Genomic DNA, 23,555 nt, shown 5'->3' with positions numbered 1-23,555 from the left:
CACCAGAGATCTTTATTGTTCATTCTGACTCCATTTATATAGTCCAGAGCATAGACCACACACCTACACATTAGCATAATCTAGGCAAATACAACCCAGTCTTTTACATACATCACATCTTGGTTTTATCATTAACCAGGTGTCCCACTATCTTTTCCTCCCCTGTGGGAAGCATTCTGAAGCCATAGGAATCAAGGTCAAAATACTCAGTCTGCTTGGTATTATTCCTTCACACATTGTTTGATTGCTGTTGCAAACACCACTCTTCTTGGAAATGCAGAGAGAAAAGGACAAAAGTCAATAGACAGAAGTTGCAGCACTGCTAATGGCAATTGGATAACTTTTCCTAACAGAATTAGTTTAGTGCTCAAACAGGCTACCTGAAGTATATGAAACTCCACCTTTGGAGTTATTCAAAGCTCAGCAAGGCCCTATGCAAACTCATCTAGCTTCAGTAACAACTCTGCTTTGTGCAGAACACCAGCCCCTTCCAGGAGCTTGTAGGATTGTCAATTGTTCAGTGGAAAAAAGTCTTCTGAAAGATATGCCCTCGGTTACAGCTGAGACATATTTCCTCATATTCCCCAAACAAGTCTTCTCACAAAACTGGAGAACATGACCACCTTTTACCCTGTGTGGCACTGTTTCAAGAGGGTGCAGAAAGTCCCTACTCCAGTACGGGACTGAGGACCATGTCTTGGTCTAAATCTTCATTCTGAACTAATCAAAAGAAGTTTGCTTTTTCATTTTTCAGATGTAAGATCTGGCCAGTGGGTAAGCTTCCCATTTTCTAAGTGACCTATATAGGATTGAGTCAGCAGCCACAATCGAGCAGCACTTGCTATGTTAGACAACAATAGGAGGGGGAAAAAGAACATTTCAAAAGCATCCAGCACTGTAAGGGTATTCATGCCCTAAGTAGAAAATGTAGGCACACACAATTAGAGTATTTCCAATGTTAGGTGACATGCAAACAAAATTCTCTTATGTCTGTTCTGAATCTTTACGATGATTGCTTTTGTAGGCAAACTAAGCTTTTTGTCCTAAAAACTTTTCTTGGAAAGCACAATATATAGCCCCTCTCAAAAGTCTATCCTCTGTACCTAAGCATCACCAGATATTCCACACTGAATTTGAAACAAAGAGATCTGCTAATGAAGTAATACAGATTAGGCTACCCGTTCAGCATTGAGCAAGGGGAAAAATAGAGTTGTAGGAAGGTGTAGAAAAGGACAGTGTTACACTCCCACTTGCAATGCAAGTACTGGGCCACAAAATGCCAAGACAGCAATGCTCATTTCTGCTCCTGAAGAAGGCATTCTTCTCCTGATCACAAGCAATAAAAAAAGGAACAAAAATAGCCACACAAGAATCTCTATTAACAGCCAAGAAATAGACAAGCAGCAGTGAAAATACAGCCCCACAAGAGAACAAATGATTCCAAGCCAGATCCCAGTCTTGTCAGGCTTAGATCTCAGATGAACACACAGCAATTTCAGCACATTTTCCCCCTTCATTGGTAGTAGCAGGTTCATCCTTTGCACAGATGAAAAACAGATTAAGTAAAACACAAGTGGTTACATGCTTCATACATTTAGAATCAACTGGCCCAGTTGATCTCACAACTGATTCACAGTTATCTCAAGACTGATCAATGATTTAGTGTCAATGAAAGCCTTACTAGTCTGATAGTTAAAAACTCTGCTCAGAATGAAATTGTTTTCATATTGCTTTATACAATCACAAAGCTATAAAAATTTATGACTCAATCCACTGATTTTGTGAGAGACTTCCATATGTTTGATTCAGGCTGCTTCCAGTCTTCTCCCATTAGTCTTTTCAGTTTCAGATCTTGGAAAAATTCAAGACGATGACTGTAGAGAGAGGAGAAATAAAAAAACCTTCTAAGTTCACAGCGGTGAAGCAGTAACTCTAGTATTGGATTCAGTTTTGGGCTCCTCACTCCAGGAAAGACCCTGATGTGCTAGAATGGGCCCAGAGAAGGGTAATAAAGCTGGTGAAGGGTCTAGAGAACAAGCCTTATGAGGAGCAGCAGAGGGAACTGGGGTTGCTCAGTCTAGACAAAAAAGGAGGCTGACAGGAGACCTCCTTGCTCTATACAACTGCCTGAAAGAATCATAGGATGTTAGGGGTTAGAAGGGACCCAAAGAGATCATTGAGTCCAACCCCCCCTGCCGGAGCAGGACAATACTATCTAACATAGATCACAGGGGAACACATCCAGACAGACCTTGAAAGTCTCCAGAGAAGAAGACTCCACAACCTCTCTGGGCAGCCTGTTCCAGTGCTCTGTGACCTTACAGTAAACAAGTTCTCCCTTGTGTTGAGGTGGAACCTCTTTTGCTGCAACTTACACCCATTGCTCCTTGTCCTATCACAGGGAGCAAGTGAAAAGAGCCTGTTCATCCCCCCCACTCCCAGCCCCAGCCTTCAGATACTTATAAACACTTATCAAATCCCCTCTAAGTAGAGGGACAGGAGGAGAAGGCTAGAGTGAGGTGGGAGTCAGTGTCTTCTCTCTAGTAGCAAGTGACAGGACAAAAGAAAATGTCCTGAAATTGTGTCAGGGGAGTTTTATATTGGATATGGGGGAAAAAAAGCTTTCTGGAAAGAGTGGTCAGGCACTGGAATAGGTGACCCAGGGAGGTGGTGGAGTCACCATCCCTGGAGGTTTTCCAGAAACACATGGACATGGCACTTCGGGACATGGTTTAATGCACATGGTGGTGTTAGCTCAGTGGTTGAACTTGATCTTAAGGAGGATTTTCCAACTGAAACAATTGTGTGTCTGAATAAAATGCATCATCCTCAACAGGATTAATTAATCTTATTTTCAGGTTTCCTTGGGCAAGAATGTAACCAGCATTCCTGTGATCACTTTCCAAAACTTGAGTTTCTAAATAAAAAGCACTACATCTTAGAAAATCTTGTACTGGAACACACAGGGCAAATTCTTCATCTATGAACAAGTATAATATAGTAATAGGTGAAGTTACTAATATAGTGGAGTTACTAATATAGTGGAATTGAAGTGCTCACTTTTTAAGACTCCCTCAGTTTATATTGCCTAGAACTGCAGCCAGAGCAAAAGCACAGTGATATCCTGCTTTAAGACTTATCTGCACTCCAACAGAGTGAAAATTTACAGCTCTTGACCAGCTGAGAACAGGGATATCCTTTCCTTACAGAAAAGAGGAAGACTGCATAGGATAGTGAACCTAGTAAATATTTTTTTTTTCTGTAAGCCTAGAAGTCTTGTTTTCTTTTAAACATTATGAATCAGTCCTTGCTAAGAATTTCTATTACCATATAGAAACAATAGAAGGAACACACTGAAGCCAACCCCAAATTAATACTTAAACAACAACCAAACAGAAGACAGAACATCTGACACTACACTAATAATTTAAAAAGGTAAATGGAATTCTCTTACTAGGAAGTAATTTGTAGCAGCAAAGACAAACCAAGAGCAATGAAAGTAGCAAGGAGAAATCTCTTCACATAATTGCATCTGCTACCAACATCTGTAAAAACCAAAAGGTTTTTGGAAGCAGTAATATGGAAAGAATCCCTTCCTGCAAAATATTACAGGTATTCTCCAGTTTACCACAGAAAAAAGTATCCATTTCTTACATTACATTGAGAAAAATAATATATTTTCTTGGCAACAGTCAGCTGTAGAAACAAAGATTTTTCTTAAGTAATGGCAAAAAAGGGTAACTTAATCTAGAATATACCTTACTTGCCTGTCACTGTATGTTGTCTACATAAGAATTACAGTGTACTCTCTAGAGCTCATTTATTTGTATAGAATGCCCACAAGTAGGCGGATTTTATCAAAATCATCTCAGCCTCATAGTCAAAGAAAATGATCAGGCCCTAAGCACAATTTCAAATTCAAGATATTCCAGTTTTTCTATTGAAAATGGGCATCTTTTTTATGACACCTTTTAGGTTGAGTTTGCCTTTTCAGAGTTTTCCATAATATGGAGTCATCTGTAGAGGTGAGGTTGTTTATAACAGTAGGGGAGAAGCAAATGAGATTTACTGGAAATTCTATCCAGTGAAATTAACACTAAATGGCATTTCGGGAGGTGCTGGAGGCAAGGAAAAAGCAGAACAACCTAGATATGATTTAGCTGAGGAAGGTGATAAAACAGATGCCAATGGTGTTTTCTATGCACCTAGGAAATAACATAGAAATCAAGCACTAATTACAGCCCTCTGCCACACTGCTTTATGCACTGTGCAGTGCCAATGGAGCTGGGGCTAAGCAGTGTAATTTAAGTACAAGTGGCATTCAGTCTGAAAATCAGATTAGCTTTAATTATCCCAAGCATAGTGCAACTATATTAAAGAAGAGCTAACTTTATGCTTACAAGTCTGGTTTCTGCCCTTCCTGTAGCTCATGTTGAGGCACAGGACAAAGTGCTTCATATGTTCTCTCTTCTCCTGAGCCATGAATTGCAAATGCATTGAACTTGTTAGTGCACGGAGGGAAGTAATCCCAGGGAAGATGAGCTCTACCCTCCCATTTGGTTTTCATTCTGGTCACTTCAAACTCTAAAGGAAGTGCTTCCTGTAAAAGGAAGAAGAGATGTAATGTCATCTTTCAATCAGGCAATGAGCACCTAAAAACAATTAGTTCTTCTGTACATTACAAATGTACTTGACCACTTACATTCCATACTCTTCTTCTGCCAGACAGCAGCAGCACCAAGTGTTGTCCATGGCTGTCAAAAAATGATCACAATTGTCTTAAAATGATGCCAAGTTGTTAATGTAGTGTTCTGCCACAAATACATACATCCCTCATAATCTTAACATTTTTGTACCCAGTCTTCATCATGAATCATCTTTGCAAGCATTAGAACTGGAAATGCAAATTAACATCTGTGACTTTTTCAGAGTGCTGTACTTACGGACAAAGTTCAACTTCTAAATACTGTTCAGTGCTGTCACTCAGGAAAAATGCTTCTACAACTGAAAAACAACAACAACCCAGGCTGCTAAATATTTTGTAATACCCTGAGCCCTTCACATCCCACTAGAATAATTCTGTTTTCATTATGTTTGGCCTGTTCCATGCCAGAGCTTGACTAGCTGTGTACTTGCTACTGGCAGCATCATAGCTATTTGAAATGCTGTACCATAAAAGTAACTTTTATTGAGCTTTTATTATTAAAACTGAACAATTCAAACTTACCCTCGTAGTCCCAAAGTCTACTAAAAGGTTTCCCTGCCTCTCCAAGAGGTGCTGGAGGGTCATTAAAGAAGGGAGCATTAACGTCCATTAGCAGTCCTGCACTGTCCGGCTTCAGCCCAACTGTTACTGGCTCGTGGCTCACAGGTAAACCATCCCATGTGTGTTTAACTGTAAATTCCATCTTCACATCCTACAGAAGTGAGAAAGGAAGTTTCTGCAGAAGACCTCAGATTCCGCTTCCACACTGTTTGCTTGGTCAGGAAGAGAAGCACACTTTTGTACAAAGTCAATCATCAAAGCATTTAGACATCAGAACTGAAACAGTTTAGCATTAGAAAGCAACTAAGCAACCAGTTAGATGAATTCTTTCTATAGATCTTTATAGCCACACTTCAAATCACTCTGAAGTCTTACCAAGCTGAAGGCATTTCAGCCCTATGTGCCTGCACAAACACCTTCCCAAAGCCATCAGAAGTATTTATTAAAAGATAAACAATACATTGAGAAAAACCTTTCATGGATCTGAGCTACAAGAAAATAAAACTATTAGCTAAAGCTTTCCTTTGTGGTCACTGCAAACAGCTGAATTAAAGGATTTCAAGGAAAACTGCAAGCACATCCTGTTAAACACATTGGGTATTTGCAGAGCAGCAAGAACAGAGGATGCTGCATACCAACAGCTGTTCTTATTTACAAATAACTGTACAAGCCTCAGGAAGAGCCTTAATCTATTTAAGAAGTGAAGCAAGCAGTGCAGCCCTTTTGCAGCCCCTTGCCCCTGTCCCCCTCAGTATTAGGAGTTCTTTCCCATCTCCACAAAAGTGAACCTTGATTTGCATAAAAGAAGGGAATATACACAATCTGGCTATTACACAGATGCTGTTAAGAATTGTGGCCTGAGAGGTGTTAGCTTAAAACGTGTGGGTTTGGAGTAATACCCCTAGTACTCAAACTTATGCAAATTTATAGTACAGTAATGCCTGCTCCTTAATGCCCAACACAGCATGGAAAAATTTTACTCCCAATTTCAGTGACAACCTGATAGAATCCACTACAGTACTTTAGACATTACTGCAATCATGAGCCATAGTATCACAGTATTATCAGGGTTGGAAGAGACCTCACAGATCATCAAGTCCAACCCTTTACCACAGAGCTCAAGGCTAGACCATGGCACCAAGTGCCACGTCCAACCTTGCCTTGAACAGCCCCAGGGACGGCGACTCCACCACCTCCCCAGGCAGCCCATTCCAGTGTCCAATGACTCTCTCAGTGAAGAACTTTCTCCTCACCTCGAGCCTAAATTTCCCCTGGCGCAGCCTGAGGCTGTGTCCTCTCGTTCTGGTGCTGGCCACCTGAGAGAAGAGAGCAACCTCCTCCTGGCCACAACCACCCCTCAGGTAGTTGTAGACAGCAATAAGGTCACCCCTGAGCCTCCTCTTCTCCAGGCTAACCAATCCCAGCTCCCTCAGCCTCTCCTCATAGGGCTTGTGCTCGAGGCCTCTCACCAGCCTTGTCGCCCTTCTCTGGACACACTCAAGCATCTCAATGTCCCTCCTAAACTGAGGGGCCCAGAACTGAACACAGTACTCAAGGTGTGGTCTAACCAGTGCAGAGCACAGGGGCAGAATGACCTCCCTGCTCCTGCTGACCACACCATTCCTGATGCAGGAAATGATATGTGATATATCTTGTAAGAAAACTATTTTTACAGGGAGGGTGACAGAGGAGCATTGGAACAGGCCCTGAGAGGTTATGAAGTCTCCTTCTCTAGAGATCTTTCAAACCCACTTGGACAGGTTCCTGTGTGACCTGCCCTAAGTGATCCTGCTTTGCAGGAGGTTTGGCCTCCATGATCTCTGGAGGGCCTTTCCAACCCCTAGCATACTACCGTTTTATGGTTCCTTTTTTGGGGTAAAAAAACACTAACTCCTGCAGGGACAGCTTCCAGTGTTACTGAAACAAATGTATTCCTCTTGAGTAATTAAAACAATAACTACAAACAAGGAAAAGTACAAAACTTTCATTAGCTTCATTAGAGCTCTAGCCAATGCTAAGGCTGCTCAGTTTACAAGACAGCAGAACAAAGACTTTCCAGATTAACGTGGATTTCTGTATTACATTGCACTGACGTGGGTAACTTGATTAGTAGCATGTTTTTCAATTACAATAGCAGATAGCCACGGCGTAAATTAAAATAGCAAGATGAGACCTTTCAGTACCTTTTAACGGTTCGTCACAGCCAGTTGTTAATGCCCTGCAAGGAGACGCAAAAGCTAAGTGAGATGGTTCCAAAGCAAGCAGTTCCTCAGCACCGGATGGCCTCCAGCCCCCGAGCGCTAGCAGCAGCCGGCCGACACCTCAGACCTCAGCCAGGCGAGCCTCACACCTCACCGGCGAGAAGGCTACAGCTGCTTCCCAGCGTAATCACCTCACGTCCCTCCGTATCCAGGGGATTTACATCTTCCATCCCAAACCCAGGTACCAGGAACAAAAAAACCCCAACAGGAAATAATTGCTCTGGCGAGTTTCTTAATTTCTCCAGAACAGGGGGAAAGCTGGAAACCGAGTACGAGGCAGCAACTTTACGGCGGCTCAGACTTCATTGCCACAGCCCACAAAGGCTCTCGGTTTCGGTTACCCCTCACTTCTCCAGCCAGCAGCCACATTTCCTGAAGAGAAGCTTAACATGGAAGCAGCTATCGCAACCCCTGAGGTCCTCAAAGAACTTTCATAAGGGTCCTATCAAGCCTCCACAGCGCGGCAGCTGCGCGACGAAGCGCAACCTCGCTCGAACGCCCCCCCCCACCGCAAGCCCCCACACTGACCCGCGGCCGCCAGAGCGCGCATGCGGCCTCCGGTACCCCGCCCCGCCGGGGGCTGGCGTTGCTCGGGGCCGAGCCGGTCGCTAAGGGCGGGCAGGCGGCGCCGTTGCCGCTGTGTTAGCGGGGTCGCGGCGCGAGGCGTGGCTGTCGTCCGTGATCGTGGGTCGTTTCCCTGCCGTGATGATTGGTGGTGCCTGTGAGAGGAGGCCGCGGTTACTGCCCCCACTCCGCCCCAGCTTTCCTTAAGGAGCGAAGTGCGAGCCTGCTGGTGAGTGTGCTGCCGGCGCCTCGAAGTTGCTTCCGCCTCTTTCCCCGGTGGATCTCACGTTGCCCGTCCGCTGCCGAAGGGATGCCCCGCCAGGCACCATGGGTGGCGGCTGCCAGAAGTAAACGGCTCTTCCTCAGGGTTTCGCAGGCTTTGAGTGGGGTGAACTCCAAGCCGTGGTGAGCACCGGAAACATGGCCACTGATCTCGGCTCTGGGAGAGAGCCAGGTAAGGGCTCTGCGAGCCGTCGGCTTCGGGGGCGCCCCCGTCCATTCCCGGGGCTGATCGAAGGACCGAGCAGAGCAGCCGAGGCCTGGATGCTGCCTCTCGGCAGCCGGGGGTCAGTTTCCGCAGAGGGTAGAAATCTTTTCGCCTGTGGCTGGGGCAGTGAGGTTTATATTCTGCAGCTCTGCTACTGTTTACTCTAGTGAATAATGGCATCAGAACTATATTTTTAGCTCTTTGAAGACTAATAATTAGAAGCTGTTAATGAGGGTAGTAACCAAACCCATGAGGGTTTTGCGATAATGCCATTTTTCTCTAAGAAATCACTGCCCTTCCTCTGTCTGACAGACGAAAAAGCTGTCTTGCAGTTACTCTTAAAATTCGTTCTGTAGATCAAAGTCAATTATGTGTGGTTTGTTTCAGTTGGCGATTTTAATGTAAGCTTAACGTGACTGAGTGCGTTTTAACTGCTTAACAGCAAAATGCTGGCAAAAAAAATGCATCTGCACGTTTTATATTCCTGTAAATAGGAAATAGGTTGATTCGGTGTCCCAAGAAGGTTCCTATCTTAGTGAAAGAGTGTTGCAGGGAAATCTCCATAGCGGGCACAATCCCAGTGCACGAAGTGCAGTGGCTATGCATCACTCAATTTCAATGGATGCTAAACTTTGTATGACAGCCTTTGGAGCCAGAGGTGAAAAACTAGCTCTTGGTTCCAAGGACTTTGTTGGCTCAGACAGAAGCTTTTCTGCTTCTAGAGTAATCCAGGCTCAAAAGCCTGTGCCTTTATATAACTTTTCGTGAGTGTTTAATGCACTGTGCTGTGAACAAATAATGGATTTTCAAGTATTTGTAGTTTGATTTTTCATCTGTATTTAATTTGTCTGGGTGCAGCTTCTTATTCTGTAAATCTTCAGGCTCTAAAGAGAGCTCAGAGTAAATTCACTGTGAAGTGTTAAGAGTTGCCTTTCCTATCGAGGAGTTCAGTTTTCTCTTTAAGACACTTGGTACAGTTTTGAAAGGTGCCAAATGACAAATCTGAAGTTTGCTTGTATGCCAACTGAGAGCTAAATTATTTAAAGCCTACTCTAAGTCTGATGGTTTCATGAATGTGAAATCAAAGTTCTAAAACTACTGAATGTGCGTAATAAACATAAAAGGAGATTCTCTGAACACTGTCATATTTAATGTTGTAGAATAAATACTCATGTTAAATGAGTAGCTGTAAAGAAGGTTCTTGGCATGAAATGCTAGTCTCTGGCACTGATCAGTTATAAATTGAGCAGTACCTGAAAGCATTTTGAGGTATTTGCAGCCAGTCTTACAATGAATAATTCCTCTATTTCATATGTATAAGATAAAGCTACTAAACACACAGAACTTTTATCAGAATGTATTTAAGAATTTACTTTTGAAGGTGAGTACATCTGTAAGTGTCATTTGTCCCACTTTGCACCTTGGCCTGTCATGTTTGCAGACTGCTTTGGCTAGTGAAGTCAGCTACCTTCCTTGTGATCCTTTTACTGTTGCTGCCTTCTGTCCCCTCTTTTCTTCCTATGTCTTCTTTTAGAAGAACACATCATTGAATATATTTCTGAGTGCAAGTCAAGTTTGCATAGATAATGGCCTGTGTTGTAGCTGTGATTCTCAAACTTGGTATTTTTCAGATCAGAGCCTAAATATGGCATTTGGACAGTATAAAACAGATGAGATTTTGAGAGCTACTGCTGAGCAGGTATGTGAATGCAGGGATGGAAGCAGTAAGAATTCTTATGATGAGGTTTTGTGACAAACATCTTTGCATACATAGAGCACAGTCCACTTCAGTGTGGTCTGGCCCTGCTTTCGGTCCATCACACAACTCTAGAGCTGCTTGTCATTTTTCTAAGCAGCAACAGCAGAACAGAACTGTTGTCACCAGCGAATTCTGGTGCTCTTGGTGCATTTGCAAAAACTTATCATATGCAGGAGAATGTATCCCTGAAAGCATACTTGATTTCTGTTTTCACTCATGGATTTTTGACTGTAGACAATATCCCACATCATCACTTTCAGGTTTGTGAATACAATACAGCTTTGGGTTGTACATAAAATCTTAAATTATATGTAGTCATGTGTAAATACTAATGTATAATGTGTGCCATTGCAGGAAAATGCTCCTGGTGATGATGGCATGTCAGCATCTAGGATGATGGACCAAAGGTAACTGATGCCAGATAACCAGGAATACTGTCAAGTAGTCAAAAGAAATTGCCATGTGCTTTTAAAAGTGTAAATATCCATGTGAACCTGCTCTTACCTGCATGTGTTCACAGGTCTGAGAACTTGCGAGTGAAGCCTGTTAAAGGGTTCTGTAGTAGTTGTTTGTAGGTGCTACTTTGCTTATTATGTAAATTAAATCAACGACTTTTCCTCCACAACTAAAATAAAGGATGAGAGATGAATGAAGGAATTCTCTAGTCTAAATTTGAAGATAATAAACAAAAGGTCATGAAAGATTATGCCAGTCTAGGTAACAGGTAACTGCTGCCTGTTGAGGTCAGGTGGACAGCACTTCAGGACATGGCGTAATGGCTGTGGTGGTCTGAGGTTCAAGGTTGGAGTCAAAGATCTTAGAGGTCTTTTCCAACCAAAAAAAATCTATAATGTTATGTTTGTAGAAACACTCATTTGACAATCTTCAACTAACAGTTGCCTATCAGTAAACTGTTTAATAACCACTGTAATTTCCTGTTACAAAAATAAACTATTCTTTCTTGTTAGCTTTGAAGACACTTTAGACTAATGCAGAATTTTCAGAGAATTACTATAGGTTACAAAGATGCAATGAAGTAAAAACTATGTAAGTAGAACTACATTATTTTATATTGTCTTATATTCACTTGGCTGTTGCATGTGAAAGCAGTAACAAAGACTAAGATTTAATCATTTGGGATTTTAGATATGAAATATAAATGTTGTATTCTCATTTGTAGTGTTTGTGCTAGTTCTGTATATAGGAAATCTGTTCATGATCATACTTTGAAAGCAGTAATTAAATTTGTTCATTTGATTGTGGTGAATGTTGAGCTTTGAAATAAAAGTCACTGTTCGGCTCTCTAAACTAAAATCTGTTCTGATAATGAAGTAATTTTAAAATGCTTCAGCATTTACAAAATTTAAGCAAGTTTTTCAACTTTTTAGCTTGTCAGTGCTAATCATGGAGTATAATAAACACTTGGACGAAATGAGAGAACAGCTGCAGCTTTATGAGGTATGGATATTCCTAACATTTCAGACAGTGTATTACTATTTTAGAGTGTTAATATCAAGGCCATTAGTTTTTATCAACGAAGTACAAATATGCCATGCTTGATAAAATCTGGGCTGCAGTCTGCCTCAAATGGTTGGACAGAAGGCTTTCAAAAGGTTGGGAGCTTGTCCAAATTGCAAAGATGACTGTGTGTTTGGAGAAGCAGTGTTGTGAAATGAAATGTACGTGGTTTATTGCTCTAGATGTTCCAATATACTTGCAGGATTTTCCTAGATGACATTCAGAGGAAGCAGCTGTTTGGTCATGCAGTGCAGCTCAGCCCTGCAGGTGTAGATTCAGCCAGCCTTCTTCATTCTTAATAGCTCTTCAGATTCAAATAATTCTTTAAATGTTAATTATCACGGAGGAAGAGGTGAAGAGACACTGCCCTCTCTTCAACCACAGCAAAGAGACATGTTTACTATCTGTGGCATACAGAAAGCAGTTTTTACTTGTGACCTACGTGCAGAAGTTATCCTCAGGTTTTGGTTTAATGCGCTTCATTTGTTTGATTGTAAAGATTCTGCAAACACAGCCATTTCAGAAGGCTGTGTCGAAGCTGTATGGTTTCAGTTAGCAAAACGGACTCTTTGACTCATGTAGCTGAAATTCCTCTTCAGTTCCACAACTCTGTTTCTCAAATGCTTACTGTGTGAAAGATGAGAATTACCCACTAAAAGAACTTGAGTTAATTAATCATCTGAGCTTTAAGAATTGCAGAAGGTAAGTTTAGTGCTGACGATACCTTCTGAATACTTAGGTATAACTGGACTCAGCACCTATTAAGTGGCATCCTGTGACTTTCCTTAACAAAGAAAAAAGTGACTTTCAATTACTGTATTATGCTGAATTGTCCATGTTGTACAGCATCAGTCAGAATTGAAATATGAAAGGATTACCAAAGCTTGTGTCACTGAACAAATGCTTATTCCTGCGTGTTCTTTTGTTAGGTACAAATGAGTGAGATGAGACTAAAATTTGAACAAGTTGCCAAGGAAAATGAAAGGTAAATAATTGCACTTTCCTGTCACTGCTGCTGCTTTTCTTTATTTCTAAATCTTTAAAAGCTTTTTTTTTTTTGTTCCCCCAAGATCATTTTGAAATCTTTTGAACCCACTTAATAGCTGAAGATTTTATACTCATGAGCTTAAAGTGCTTAATAGAACCAAGTTTAGGAGATGCCTCTAAGAGAACTAGATACTAAACTATTTCAGACTATGTCTACAGAGCATAATCTAATAGATTTAAATATGACTTTGAAGTAAATGGTGTGTACAGAGTGAAGGTACAATAGACTTCAGTTGTTAAAATTCATGTTAGATTAACACTTTGCTGAATTTAGTTCTTTGAATTTCAGCCTGCATGCAGAGTTGAAAGAGGCTCTTGAGAAGCAACTGGAAGCTATTCCTTTCATGCCTCTGGGAAATTATATTCCTGAAGATGAAGGCATAGTGAGAAACCTTCAAGATCAACTACAGCTGATAAATGAAGTATGTGAGATGATGTACTTGTACTATTATATTTCTTTTGTTATGCCTTGGCAGACTGGGGGAAGGCATTTTATTTCTTGATTCAGAAATCACTTCTTCTGGGTTCCTTCAGAGTTTTGAGGCCCTCTTTACTTCCTGTAGCCTAGGCTCATTTAAGAAGTTTTTAATATTATTTTTGTCTATAATTTTACCTTTATATTGAACTTCTCACTAGAAAATTAATGAATACTCCGTTCAAGTTTTTTTAGTAGCTTGGCATTTAATCATAACCATTGTAATGTGGTGTGAGAAGGCAAGTATAAATCTGCAAAGATGAGCACATTTTGTTAAGCAAAGATGAGCACATTTTGTTAAGCTTATTGCAGTGCTGTATCAATCCTGTGGCATATGGGTAAGCTGAAGATAAATTGACAGCTTAATTTAAGTATCTGAATATTATATATGCTGTAGACCTACAGTAAATACTTGTGAAAATTTGAGCTATTAAACTGGAAAACTTGCATTTTACTTGCAGGTGGATTTTGAGTTTGTAATCATCTAGTTTTCTGAATAGGTTTGGCATTTTCTTTGCTTAGCTGCAGTGTGAAGTAGACAAAAGGGCACTTCTTGAAAACAGAAGTTAAGATCTCTTTAAAGAATGATAGATGAAAGTAAATGTGCTGTAACAAAGTATTTTATACAAACCATTGTTCTGTAACTTAGGGAAAAGAAGAAGCAACAGAGCTCTGGCAGACTCTGTTACAGGAGCACGATCGACTCCAGCAGCAGTACCAGGAACGCATGACTGAAACGCAGATTCACATGGCTGAAAGGCAAAAGCAGAAAGTAATTTTCATTTGTGTTACTGTTCCTTTTGGAATGCTTTTCTGTACTGTAGAGATTCTGGGTCTGTGTGGCTCTCCCTGAAGTGGGAGAGAGTGTTCTGCCAGTACTATTAATTATTTTCCATAATGGTCATCTAAATTTGCATGATCTGATGTGGTCACTAATTCATCAGCAAAATGCACCATGGTGGTTGGAAGAGTTCTTGAGGTTGTTTATTTCAAACATATGGGCAGGAACTTCGGTAATGCACTGAGTCTTAGTCAGAAATCTTCAGATAGTTCAGCATATGAAAAGGCTGTTGAAAATTCCTGAAATTCTAAGGTGGAAGTTTTTCACATTTTCTTCTGTGTGAATCCTCAGTTTTGTCTCGAAGATCACAGTGAGATAGTGGGGGAAAATAGTCTCCATTTCCTGTTGTCATTCAGTAAAGAAGTACACATAAACGTGGAAAAACAACTTCACCAATATTCTTAAAACAGTCTTGTGTTTCACAACCTGTTTCTCTTCTGCTGCTTCTGGGAAAGGCATATTGCATTGCCTGCAACATGTATAAACTTGTTTGAAAATGTTTTCATTTGCCTCTGAAACTCTCTGATTCTATACTCTTTACATTGATAATGAATATAAGAAACTCTGAATTCTCTCTTTAGAATCAACTGACTGTCTTTCAACAATTGATTCAGCAACTGCGTGTAGACAAAGAAAAAAAAGAGCTGGTAAGTAAAACCTTCTGAACAGTGACCTAGTAAATGACTATTATTCCTAATTGAGCCTTAAATTATAAAAGAGGAGCAAGAAGTCCTTCATACATACCTGGTTGAGAGTGAAATTGTGCCACTTGGATTTGCAGAATTCCTTAGGAGTCAGTTAACAATCAAATAGCAACTACATTTTCTCTGTCTTTGTCGGTGACATGGACAGAGGCATTGAGTGTGCCCTCAGTAGGTTTGCTGATGATACCAAGCTGTGTCATGCAGCAGATACGCTGGAGGGCAGGGATGCCATCCAGAGGGACCTGGACAGGCTGGAGAGGTGGGCACAAGCCAACCTCATGAGGTTTAATAAGACTAAGTGCAGGGTCCTGCATCTGAGTCGAGGCAATCCCAAGCACAAATACAGGCTGGGCAGTGACTGGCTGGAGAGCAGCCCTGAGGAGAGGGACTTGGGGGTGCTGGTGGACAAGAAGCTCAACATGAGGCTGTAGTGTGCACTTGCAGCCTGGAGGGTCAATCAGATCCTGGGCTGCATCAGGAGAATTGTGGCCAGCAGGTCGAGGGAGGTGATTCTCCCCCTCTACTCCTCTCTGGTCAGACCCCACCTGCAGTACTGCATCCAGTTCTGGAGCCTGTATTGCAAGAGAGATGTGGAGATGCTGGAGTGTGGCCAGAGAAGGGCCACTGGGATGATCAGAGGGCTGAAGCACCTTTCCTATGAGGACAGACTGAAAGAGTTGGGACTGTTCAGTCTGGAGAAGAGGAGGCTCCGAGGTGACCTTCTTGTGGCCTTCCAGTATCTGAAGGGGGCCTACAAAAAAGCTGGGGAGGGACTTTTCAGGATATCAGGGAGTGACAGGACTAGGGGGAATGGAGCAAAGCTGGAGATGGGTAGGTTCAGACTGGACATGAGGAGGAAGTTGTTCAGCATGAGAGTGGTGAGACACTGGAATGGGTTGCCCAGGGAGGCAGTTGAGGTCCTGTCCCTGGAGGTGTTTAAGGCCAGGCTGGATGGGGCTCTGGCCAGGCTGATTTAGGGTAAGGTGTCTCTGGCCATGGCAGGGGGGTTGGAACTAGATGATCCTTGTGGTTGCTTCCAACCCTGACTGATTGAATGATTCTAGGGTGGTTGAGAGGTTAGCTCTCGATACCGTGTGAGCTCTGTCTTTAAGGAGTCACTGGTAAGTTTAGTATGTGGTCAGTGTATTTCAGTTGCACATTCAGAACCATCTACACAAAGGAAAAGAAATCTGTAAATGATGTCCTTTTCTACAGGCTCACTTTGCCACATGTTCCTTGATTCCTAGTTTGGCTACTGGCTTCAGTGTCTTTCTCATTGGCTTTGGGATTTGGGATTTTTTTTCTGAGCTCTAGTCATCTTCATCCATATCCTTAGACTGTGAGACTTACTACTCTCTAAGATTCAGACTAGGACTCCCAGGTTTGACAAACAGTGTTAATACTGTAGGAAAAGTAAGGTGAAAAGCTCAGTGAAGTTTGTGCTATAACAGCTTCTAGTCTGAAAGACATGATTCCTGAGTGATTTTTGATTAAAGTTTGTCTTGGATGTTGTCGGTGCAAAAAAACTCCTAAATTGCCCCATGAGTCCACTACCATCTTTCCTTGGAACCTTTTTTCTTCACATCTGAGCTGCTGCTAAAGTAAAAGCCTGGTTCTTTGGTGTGAAGCTATGAAGGAAAGGCTGCCTTACTTGTCACAGTACTTATGTTGAATTTTTTTGTATTGCCATCATTCCCTTTTCCTGCTTTTTCTATTCACTTCAAAGCAAGTAAAGTCTTCAAGTGTTCTTTAGTGGTGTCTTTAAGATTTGTAATCGCTCTTGCTTACCTTTAAATTCTTTCCAGTTCTTGAACTGCAGTGCTGGAAACAGGTTACTACAGGCTTGTATCTTGCAAGCAGTTGTCCTGTTTAAAGGCTGCTTCATTAGTATTAGTAAGGGCAAAATAATGCACTTGGAGAGGAACTTGAGCCTTATGTTAACTTACAGAAAGAAAACCTCACAACACGCAAAGCGTTATTGGGTAAGGTATATTTAGAATGAAAGAATCAGTCAGGGTTGGAAGGGACCACAAGGATCATCTGGTTCCAACCCCCCTGCCATGGGAAGGGACATGCTACCCTAAATCAGCCTGGCCAGAGCCTCATCCAGCCTGGCCTTAAACACCTCCAGGGATGGGGCCTCAACTGCTTCCCTGGGCAACCCATTCCACTGTCTTACCACTCTCATGCTGAACAACTTCCTCCTCACATCCAGCCTGAATCTCCCCACCTCCAGCTTTGCTCCATTCCCCCTAGTCCTGTCACTACCTGATAACCTAAAAAGTCCCTCTCCAGCTTTTTTGTAGGCCCCCTTCAGATACTGGAAGGCCACAAGAAGGTCACTCTGGAGCCTGCTCTTCTCCAGACTGAAGAGTCTCAACTCTTTCAGTCTGTCCTCACAGGAGAGGTGTTCCAGCCCTCTGATCACCCTCGTGGCACTTCTCTGAACATGCTCCAGCATGTCCACATCCCTCTTGTAATAACGGGCTCTAGAACTGGATGCAGTACTCCAGGTGAGGTCTCACCAGAGTGGAGTAAAGGGGGAGAATCACTTCCCTCGACCTGCTGGCCACAATTCTCCTGATGCAGCCCGAGATCTGGTTGGTCCTTCAGGCTGCAAGTTTAATCAGCACTGGGTGACCAAGGGGAGGGTCATCCTCTAAAGCCCTTGTACAACTTGACCTCGTTCAGGTGAAATGTTTATACTACAAAATCATACATATTCAGTACAGGGGTAGGGTTATTACAATTAGTTCTGGGAATAGCTGGAGTTACTATAATCAGTTCCTGGAACTCATTTCTGTAATGTCCCACCTCTTTGCACATGCTCACTGCCACTTGGTGGTCGCCTTTCGGGGTCTTTGTGGGGGAAGACCGATGTCTTCCTCAGTCTGACCTCTCTACCTTTTGTCCACCTGGCACCAGCTGTGGGTCACATTCTTGGCTGGAATCTCCAATGTTCTCATCTTCGAATACAGTATTCTTCTTTTCCACGAGAGTGTTTCAAGACCCTCTGAAGCTTAACCCACTTCCTTTCTGTTTATCTGATTGATGATGCTTTCTATCAGTGCTCATACAGTTAATGATTTAACTAGGTTCCTCTATGTTCTCTATCCCTTTTTCCCATATCCCCCCTTTTCTATGTCCTAAGTATATTCTTAATACTTACACAAATAAGTATCCTTTCCTAATCTGCATCTAAAGTATTTTCCACTCTCTAAGTCATGTCTTAACTGGTGCTGCTTCCATTCAACATGTGATTCAGCAGTCTGTTTACATGACCACAAGCTAAGTTGGACTAAACAACAACTAGTGATTCCAAAAAACCACTACAAAAGCCAAAATCAACAACTATCTCTTTTGATTGCACCACTTGAAAATAGGCATTTTGTTCCCATGTCTTAACCTCTTGTATCATCAAATTATGATTATGATGGTCTGTTTCCATCCTTGTGTAATCTTAAGTGGTTGTCTCCCAAATTCTCTACCTTCCACTTCTCCTTTCTGGCAGGTTTGACTCTTGAGTGATGAATCCTTGCTGTTTGCTCCTTGATTTTGATGGCAGTGAATGATGTCAGTAGGACTTGGAATGGTCCAGTCAACTTAGGCTCCAAGGGATTATCTGAAAGATATGGCCAAGTTTTACCTTTCTAGTTACTAATTGCTTAAAATACTGTTTATGTTTTCTGCTGTCTTTGGCCTCAGTATCAGCCAATTTATTACCTTTCCTGGATCAGTGTTGCCCTTTTTGGTGTGTCTGATGAGGCATAGCAGCAGCCTTGGTCGACAGTTGGACAGCTTCCAGTAGTCTAAGCCTCTTCTGCGTGTTTGATGTTTTTCAACAGTTCTCTTTCTTTCCAAATAGCTCCATGGGCATGTACCACTCCAAAAGCACATTTGGAATCAGTCTAAATATTTTACCCTTTTTCTGTTTCCAATTCCAGGGCTTGGGTTAATGTGATGATTTCTGCTTACCGAGCAAGGGTACTGAGTGGCAAGGCCTCTGCTTCGATTACCTCCTCTGCTGTAGACCCGTCTTTCCTTTCTCCCTGGGTCATGAAGCACCTTCCATCAGTGCTTCACTCATAGTCTTTGTCCTCCAGTGGTTCTTCTTTCTGGCCATCTGGAATATATAGCCTGAATGGTTCTTCTGAAAGAGCTGACTTTGTGGCACAGCCCATGGGGCACCCTGGCTAGTCTTTTTAGAAAAGAGAGCTACTGCTCATTTCTGAAGCAGTCAGAAAAAGTCTGTTCTGCAGGCAATTTCTTCTGGTGTTCCCAATTTCAGGTGTTTTGCTTGCTGCTACAAAAGACTGATTTAAGATCCATTTAGCTTTGCTTATGTCTCAGTTTCCAGACCTTAAGTTCAAACTGTAAAGTCCCAGAGTGCAGGGCTTAAGGTAACACTGTTCAGGTATACCAATTTTCTTGCCCATTTTAGGGTTTTTATTCAAATGCATATTCTCATGAGGCAAGGCAGACAGATAAACACATCTCTAGACCTATCTTTATAACCCTACAATTTGCTTGATTCCCTTTTATATCTCTGAACTCCTTAAAAGTAAACTTAAACCACTCCATGGCTATTTCTTCTACACCTTGACATTTTATTTTCCTACTTAAATATTTATTATTTCAACTTCAAATTGTTTTAATGATTCCTTGCCTAACAGTAGTTTTGGAAAGTTTCCAATTGTTTCCCACATTTGTTTTAAAAGTTTTAAGGAAAATACCCTTTTCCTTCTGGCCAGTGGCTTTTTACAATTAAACCCTTTACTTCAAAAATTGCTCTACATTTCTCTCATTTATTTCTCAAGGGGTACACTAATTTCAGCTTTTCAGTTTCCCCCTTTATACAGACACAGGCAAGAAAGAAGAAGCTAACATAAATTAACATAAAAAGACAACAGAACAAAACTAAAATTGACCTTTTTTTAGGCTTTAAAATGCCTGTATTCATTGCAAAAGTGTTACTACTCCTCCTCGGCAAATTCAGTCACAGTATAACTTTAATACTTTTGTCAGGAGGGAAGAGCCCACAGTTTTCTCCCCTGCCCTGCTGCCTACCATGAGAAGCAAACCTCTCACTGCTTTCTTCTACTCTGCTTTTTTAAAGCAACAGTACATAATACACAAAACCCAAATACTAATAAGTGACAAACAAAACTCAAACAGTGACGCTTAACAACTTAAAAACCCTTTTTACAGTTCTGATGCTTAGAATATTTCAGCATCTTCCAAGGTGTTAATATACACCCAAGGGAGCTGTTAACTCGGGATTTCTCCACTCTCTGAATTTCCCATCTTTTACAAGTTAACACCACTGTTATATTTCAGACACTAAAGTGCCCTAATCTACTCCATCCACAAGTCACAGTCAGGGCAGACAAAATAAAAACCTCCTCCCAGGTACCTATGTCAGAGTGTCTTAAACCACTTTTCACTACTCAGCTAAGACATATGGAATGCACTGACTCCCACGATATTCATGACAGTACCCAGACACATTCATATGATGGCTCTAATTTAGCAACAAAATATCAAAGTGACAGAATGGATTAACTAGCATTTAAAACATTTAGCAAATCACTTTGCTGTGTAACAGAAAACAACTACCCCCTCCTCTGCTTTCTGCTTGAAAGAAAAGAGGAGAAAGAAAAAAAAAGGTAGATCAGCTCTCCCGCCACCAAAGAAAGAGGAGAAAGAAAAAAAGTTTTAAACTCACACAGGCAGCCCAGATCAAAAGAAAGAGGAGAGAACAAAATTTAAAGTGGCCATGTCTTACACAACCACACAGTCACACAAACAAGATAGGCGTACGCAATTAAAACACACATTACTTGTTAGCAAGATGTTACTTCAGGACTATAGTCAAATACGAAACAGGAGGGACCCAATGTCCCACAAAACAGACTAGAAGGAGTCTTTCAAGGAAACTCTTGCTTCCCCTCCCACTTCTCACTGAAATGGGGATCTAGACCACTCAGAAAACGGGAAGAGGCTTTCCTTTGCCCCTGTTTATTCATACATAAGGCATCCCGTTACAGCTTACAGGTTCCCCATACAGAAAACAAAACCATACTGTTATTTTCCATGCCACCAGTCTGTCTGCCTTCTGTGGTAGTCCTTGAGTTGGGGAGTTCACCCAAACAAGCTGGTCAGGGGCACCAAGGGGTCCCGTTCCAACAAGAATCCCCGCAGCTGACAGAATCCTCCTGACTGGCTCGCCAAAAGTGACTTAGGGAAAGAAAACCTTACAACACACAGAGTGTTACCAAGTAAGGTATGTTTAGTCAGTGCTGGGTGACCAAGGGGAGGTCATCCTCTAAAGCCCTTGTACAACTTGACCTTGTTCAGGTGAAATGTTTATACTACAAAATCATACATATTCAGTACAGGGGTAGGGTTATTACAATTAGTTCTGGGAATAGCTGGAGTTACTACAATCGGTTCCTGGAACTCATTTCTGTAACGTCCCACCTCTTTGCACATGCTCACTGCCACCTGGTGGTCGCCTTTCGGGGTCTTTGTGGGGGAAAACGGACGTCTTCCTCAGTCTGACCTCTCTACCTTTTGTCCACCTGGCACCAGCTGTGGGTCACATTCTTGGCTGGAGTCTCCAATGTTCTCATCTTCGAATACAGTATTCTTCTTTTCCACGAGAGTGTTTCAAGACCCTCTGAAGCTTAACCCACTTCCTTTCTGTTTATCTGATTGATGATGCTTTCTATCAGTGCTCATACAGTTAATGATTTAACTAGGTTTCTCTATGTTCTCTATCCCTTTTTTCCCATATCAACTTGGTCAATAATTGTCTCAAAATTAACTATTCTGTGAACACAGATACTTTAGAGTTACTGTCTGAAAACAATCTCAAGCAAATACAATGATGGGCTTTTAAAGTAGTTTTGCTGAGATTTGAAAGTCATAGAATGTTTGTCTGCTGTTAGAAGGAGATCAGTAGTAGGTAACCTCAAAAACCCCAGAATCACAGAATTCTTAAGTCACTACACTGGAACGAGATGGTGTGGTGAGGAGAGAAAGAAATATGTGAGCTGTTTGAAAGAGATGGAAGAGCCAGTATTAAGACAAAGGTAATTCATTTACTTGAGTTATCCAAAAACATTTGGCAAGGTGTGTTGCCAAAAGCTTAAAGATGTCATGGAATAACGAAGTGTGCCTGTTCTTGAACTAACTAACTGTAAAATAGGAAGTGAAGAGACACTAATTAGCCAGGTTCTTTTTTTGTGGTGAAACAGATGTGTTCCCTTGATGTGCCCAGGTTAGACTTGTTTTGCATTTTTATAAGTGTTTTGGAAAGGAGACTCAGGATTGTGTTTATTTCTGATACTAAACTACTTAGGATAGTGAAAACTAATGTAAACTGCAGAAATTAGCAGAAACACTGCATGGTGTTGAGGATAGTGAAAACTAATGTAAACTGCAGAAATTAGCAGAAACACTGCATGGTGTTGAGTATATGAGTGAATTTTGTCTGACTTCTCCTTGCTATTAAGAAAAGCAAAATAATACACGTGGGCAAGAGGGAGTTTCACTTTGGGTACTCTCTGATAGTCTCAAAATTAATTGTCACCCCTCAGAATTAGGTATTTTAGAAGTAGGAGATACCTGAAAACAATTCTTAGCCATGGCCAAAAAAGCAATAAGAATGTTAGCAAGTACTAAGAAAGAAGAAAAAGGAATATATTGTGCTTAAGTCCACAGTACAATCGCATCTTGAGTGCTGCCTGCAGTTGTGTTTTTATCTAATATCTCAGTGTGAGGTACATGTAAGATGTAGAGAGGCTAGTGGAGCAACAAAAATAGGAAATAATTCTCAAATGAAAGGGCAGCTGAGGGAAACTGACACCTGTAACACTATGGCTGGCATAGAAGAAAACCAGAGAAGCAGGTGCTCATTGTTTCTTGTCTTTAAAACAAAGGAATTCCTTCTAGCAGTATGTGGTCTGCTGTGATACTCACTGCCACAAGGTACTCCAACAAGATGGGAGTGCAGATGGTGGGTCTGAGCTATTAGAGTTTTCATCTCTGAGGTTCTTATGCTACCAAACAATGGTGAAAGAGGAGGATTAGGCAATATGACTGTGTTTGCCTTTCTGAAACACTCTATGTAAGCCTTTGAATTTAGAGACCAGCCACAGTGTTAAATGGACCTTACTGGCTGGTTTTATGGGTTTATGTTCTGTAAAAATGCCCTGTAACAATTTTGAATATGGCAGTACAGTAAACTACATGTTACAAATCTCCTTATTTTGCAGAGCAATCAGGAGCTTCTGAAAACTGTAACAGAACAGAATGTGCAACTGGAGCAGCTACGAAAACAACTGAGGTATAAATCAGACAAATAAAAACATTTTTTTTTCTCATACCTTTTTTTAAACCTATCGTGGGCTTTGTTTTCACTGCAGACTGCCTTGGTAGTGATAGTCAGAATGGTTTTGGTTAATGTATCCTGTTAGAAATCTGTGCATCATTGATGTTTGCATAATTCCAGTTTGGTTCAGCTGTTTTCTGAAATATGCAACATTTCACTTTTGATTCAAAAGGAACAAAGTGTCAGCACCACACCTAATTTGACTCAGAAGGTAGGTTCTCATTAGAATACAATTTGC

The 23,555-nt window shown here is 41.5% G+C and overlaps 2 protein-coding genes across 7 annotated transcripts in view; one reads left to right on the top strand and one right to left on the bottom strand.

The window, feature by feature from the left end:
• Nucleotides 1-1,358: 1,358 nt before the first annotated feature.
• C10H4orf33 (chromosome 10 C4orf33 homolog) lies at nucleotides 1,359-8,147 on the bottom strand. 3 transcript variants are annotated; one of them, XM_064149994.1, is made up of 7 exons: nucleotides 7,747-8,027; nucleotides 7,450-7,484; nucleotides 5,228-5,417; nucleotides 4,944-5,004; nucleotides 4,703-4,754; nucleotides 4,401-4,600; nucleotides 1,359-1,874 (listed from the first exon to the last, which is right to left on the bottom strand). In XM_064149994.1, the coding sequence occupies exons 3-7, from the start codon at nucleotides 5,406-5,408 to the stop codon at nucleotides 1,766-1,768; spliced, it is 603 nt and encodes a 200-aa protein (XP_064006064.1). In that variant the 5' UTR covers nucleotides 5,409-5,417; nucleotides 7,450-7,484; nucleotides 7,747-8,027; the 3' UTR covers nucleotides 1,359-1,765. The 3 variants fall into 3 exon arrangements, with proteins under 3 accessions (XP_064006064.1, XP_064006062.1, XP_064006063.1); XM_064149992.1 differs by lacking the exons at nucleotides 1,359-1,874; nucleotides 7,747-8,027 and adding an exon at nucleotides 8,056-8,147 and having other exon boundaries at nucleotides 3,149-4,600; XM_064149993.1 differs by lacking the exon at nucleotides 1,359-1,874 and having other exon boundaries at nucleotides 3,149-4,600; nucleotides 5,228-5,478.
• The window catches only part of SCLT1 (sodium channel and clathrin linker 1), a 37,855-nt gene continuing 22,444 nt past the window's right edge, over nucleotides 8,145-23,555 (top strand). For 2 of the 4 annotated variants that reach the window (XM_064149988.1, XM_064149991.1), the window contains exons 1-9: nucleotides 8,145-8,545; nucleotides 10,210-10,277; nucleotides 10,692-10,744; nucleotides 11,726-11,795; nucleotides 12,785-12,840; nucleotides 13,192-13,324; nucleotides 14,027-14,149; nucleotides 14,800-14,865; nucleotides 23,202-23,272. In XM_064149988.1, coding sequence (XP_064006058.1) covers nucleotides 8,512-8,545; nucleotides 10,210-10,277; nucleotides 10,692-10,744; nucleotides 11,726-11,795; nucleotides 12,785-12,840; nucleotides 13,192-13,324; nucleotides 14,027-14,149; nucleotides 14,800-14,865; nucleotides 23,202-23,272 — 674 coding nt within the window. In that variant the 5' untranslated portion in view covers nucleotides 8,145-8,511. Of the gene's footprint in view, nucleotides 8,546-10,209; nucleotides 10,278-10,691; nucleotides 10,745-11,305; nucleotides 11,385-11,725; nucleotides 11,796-12,784; nucleotides 12,841-13,191; nucleotides 13,325-14,026; nucleotides 14,150-14,799; nucleotides 14,866-23,201; nucleotides 23,273-23,555 lie in introns of those variants that run through there. The other 2 variants (XM_064149989.1, XM_064149990.1) reach the window with 2 other exon arrangements.

Source organism: Pogoniulus pusillus, chromosome 10 (genome assembly GCF_015220805.1).
Source record: "Pogoniulus pusillus isolate bPogPus1 chromosome 10, bPogPus1.pri, whole genome shotgun sequence".
Lineage (NCBI taxonomy): Eukaryota > Metazoa > Chordata > Aves > Piciformes > Lybiidae > Pogoniulus > Pogoniulus pusillus.
This window is presented reverse-complemented; position numbering and strand designations above follow the sequence as displayed.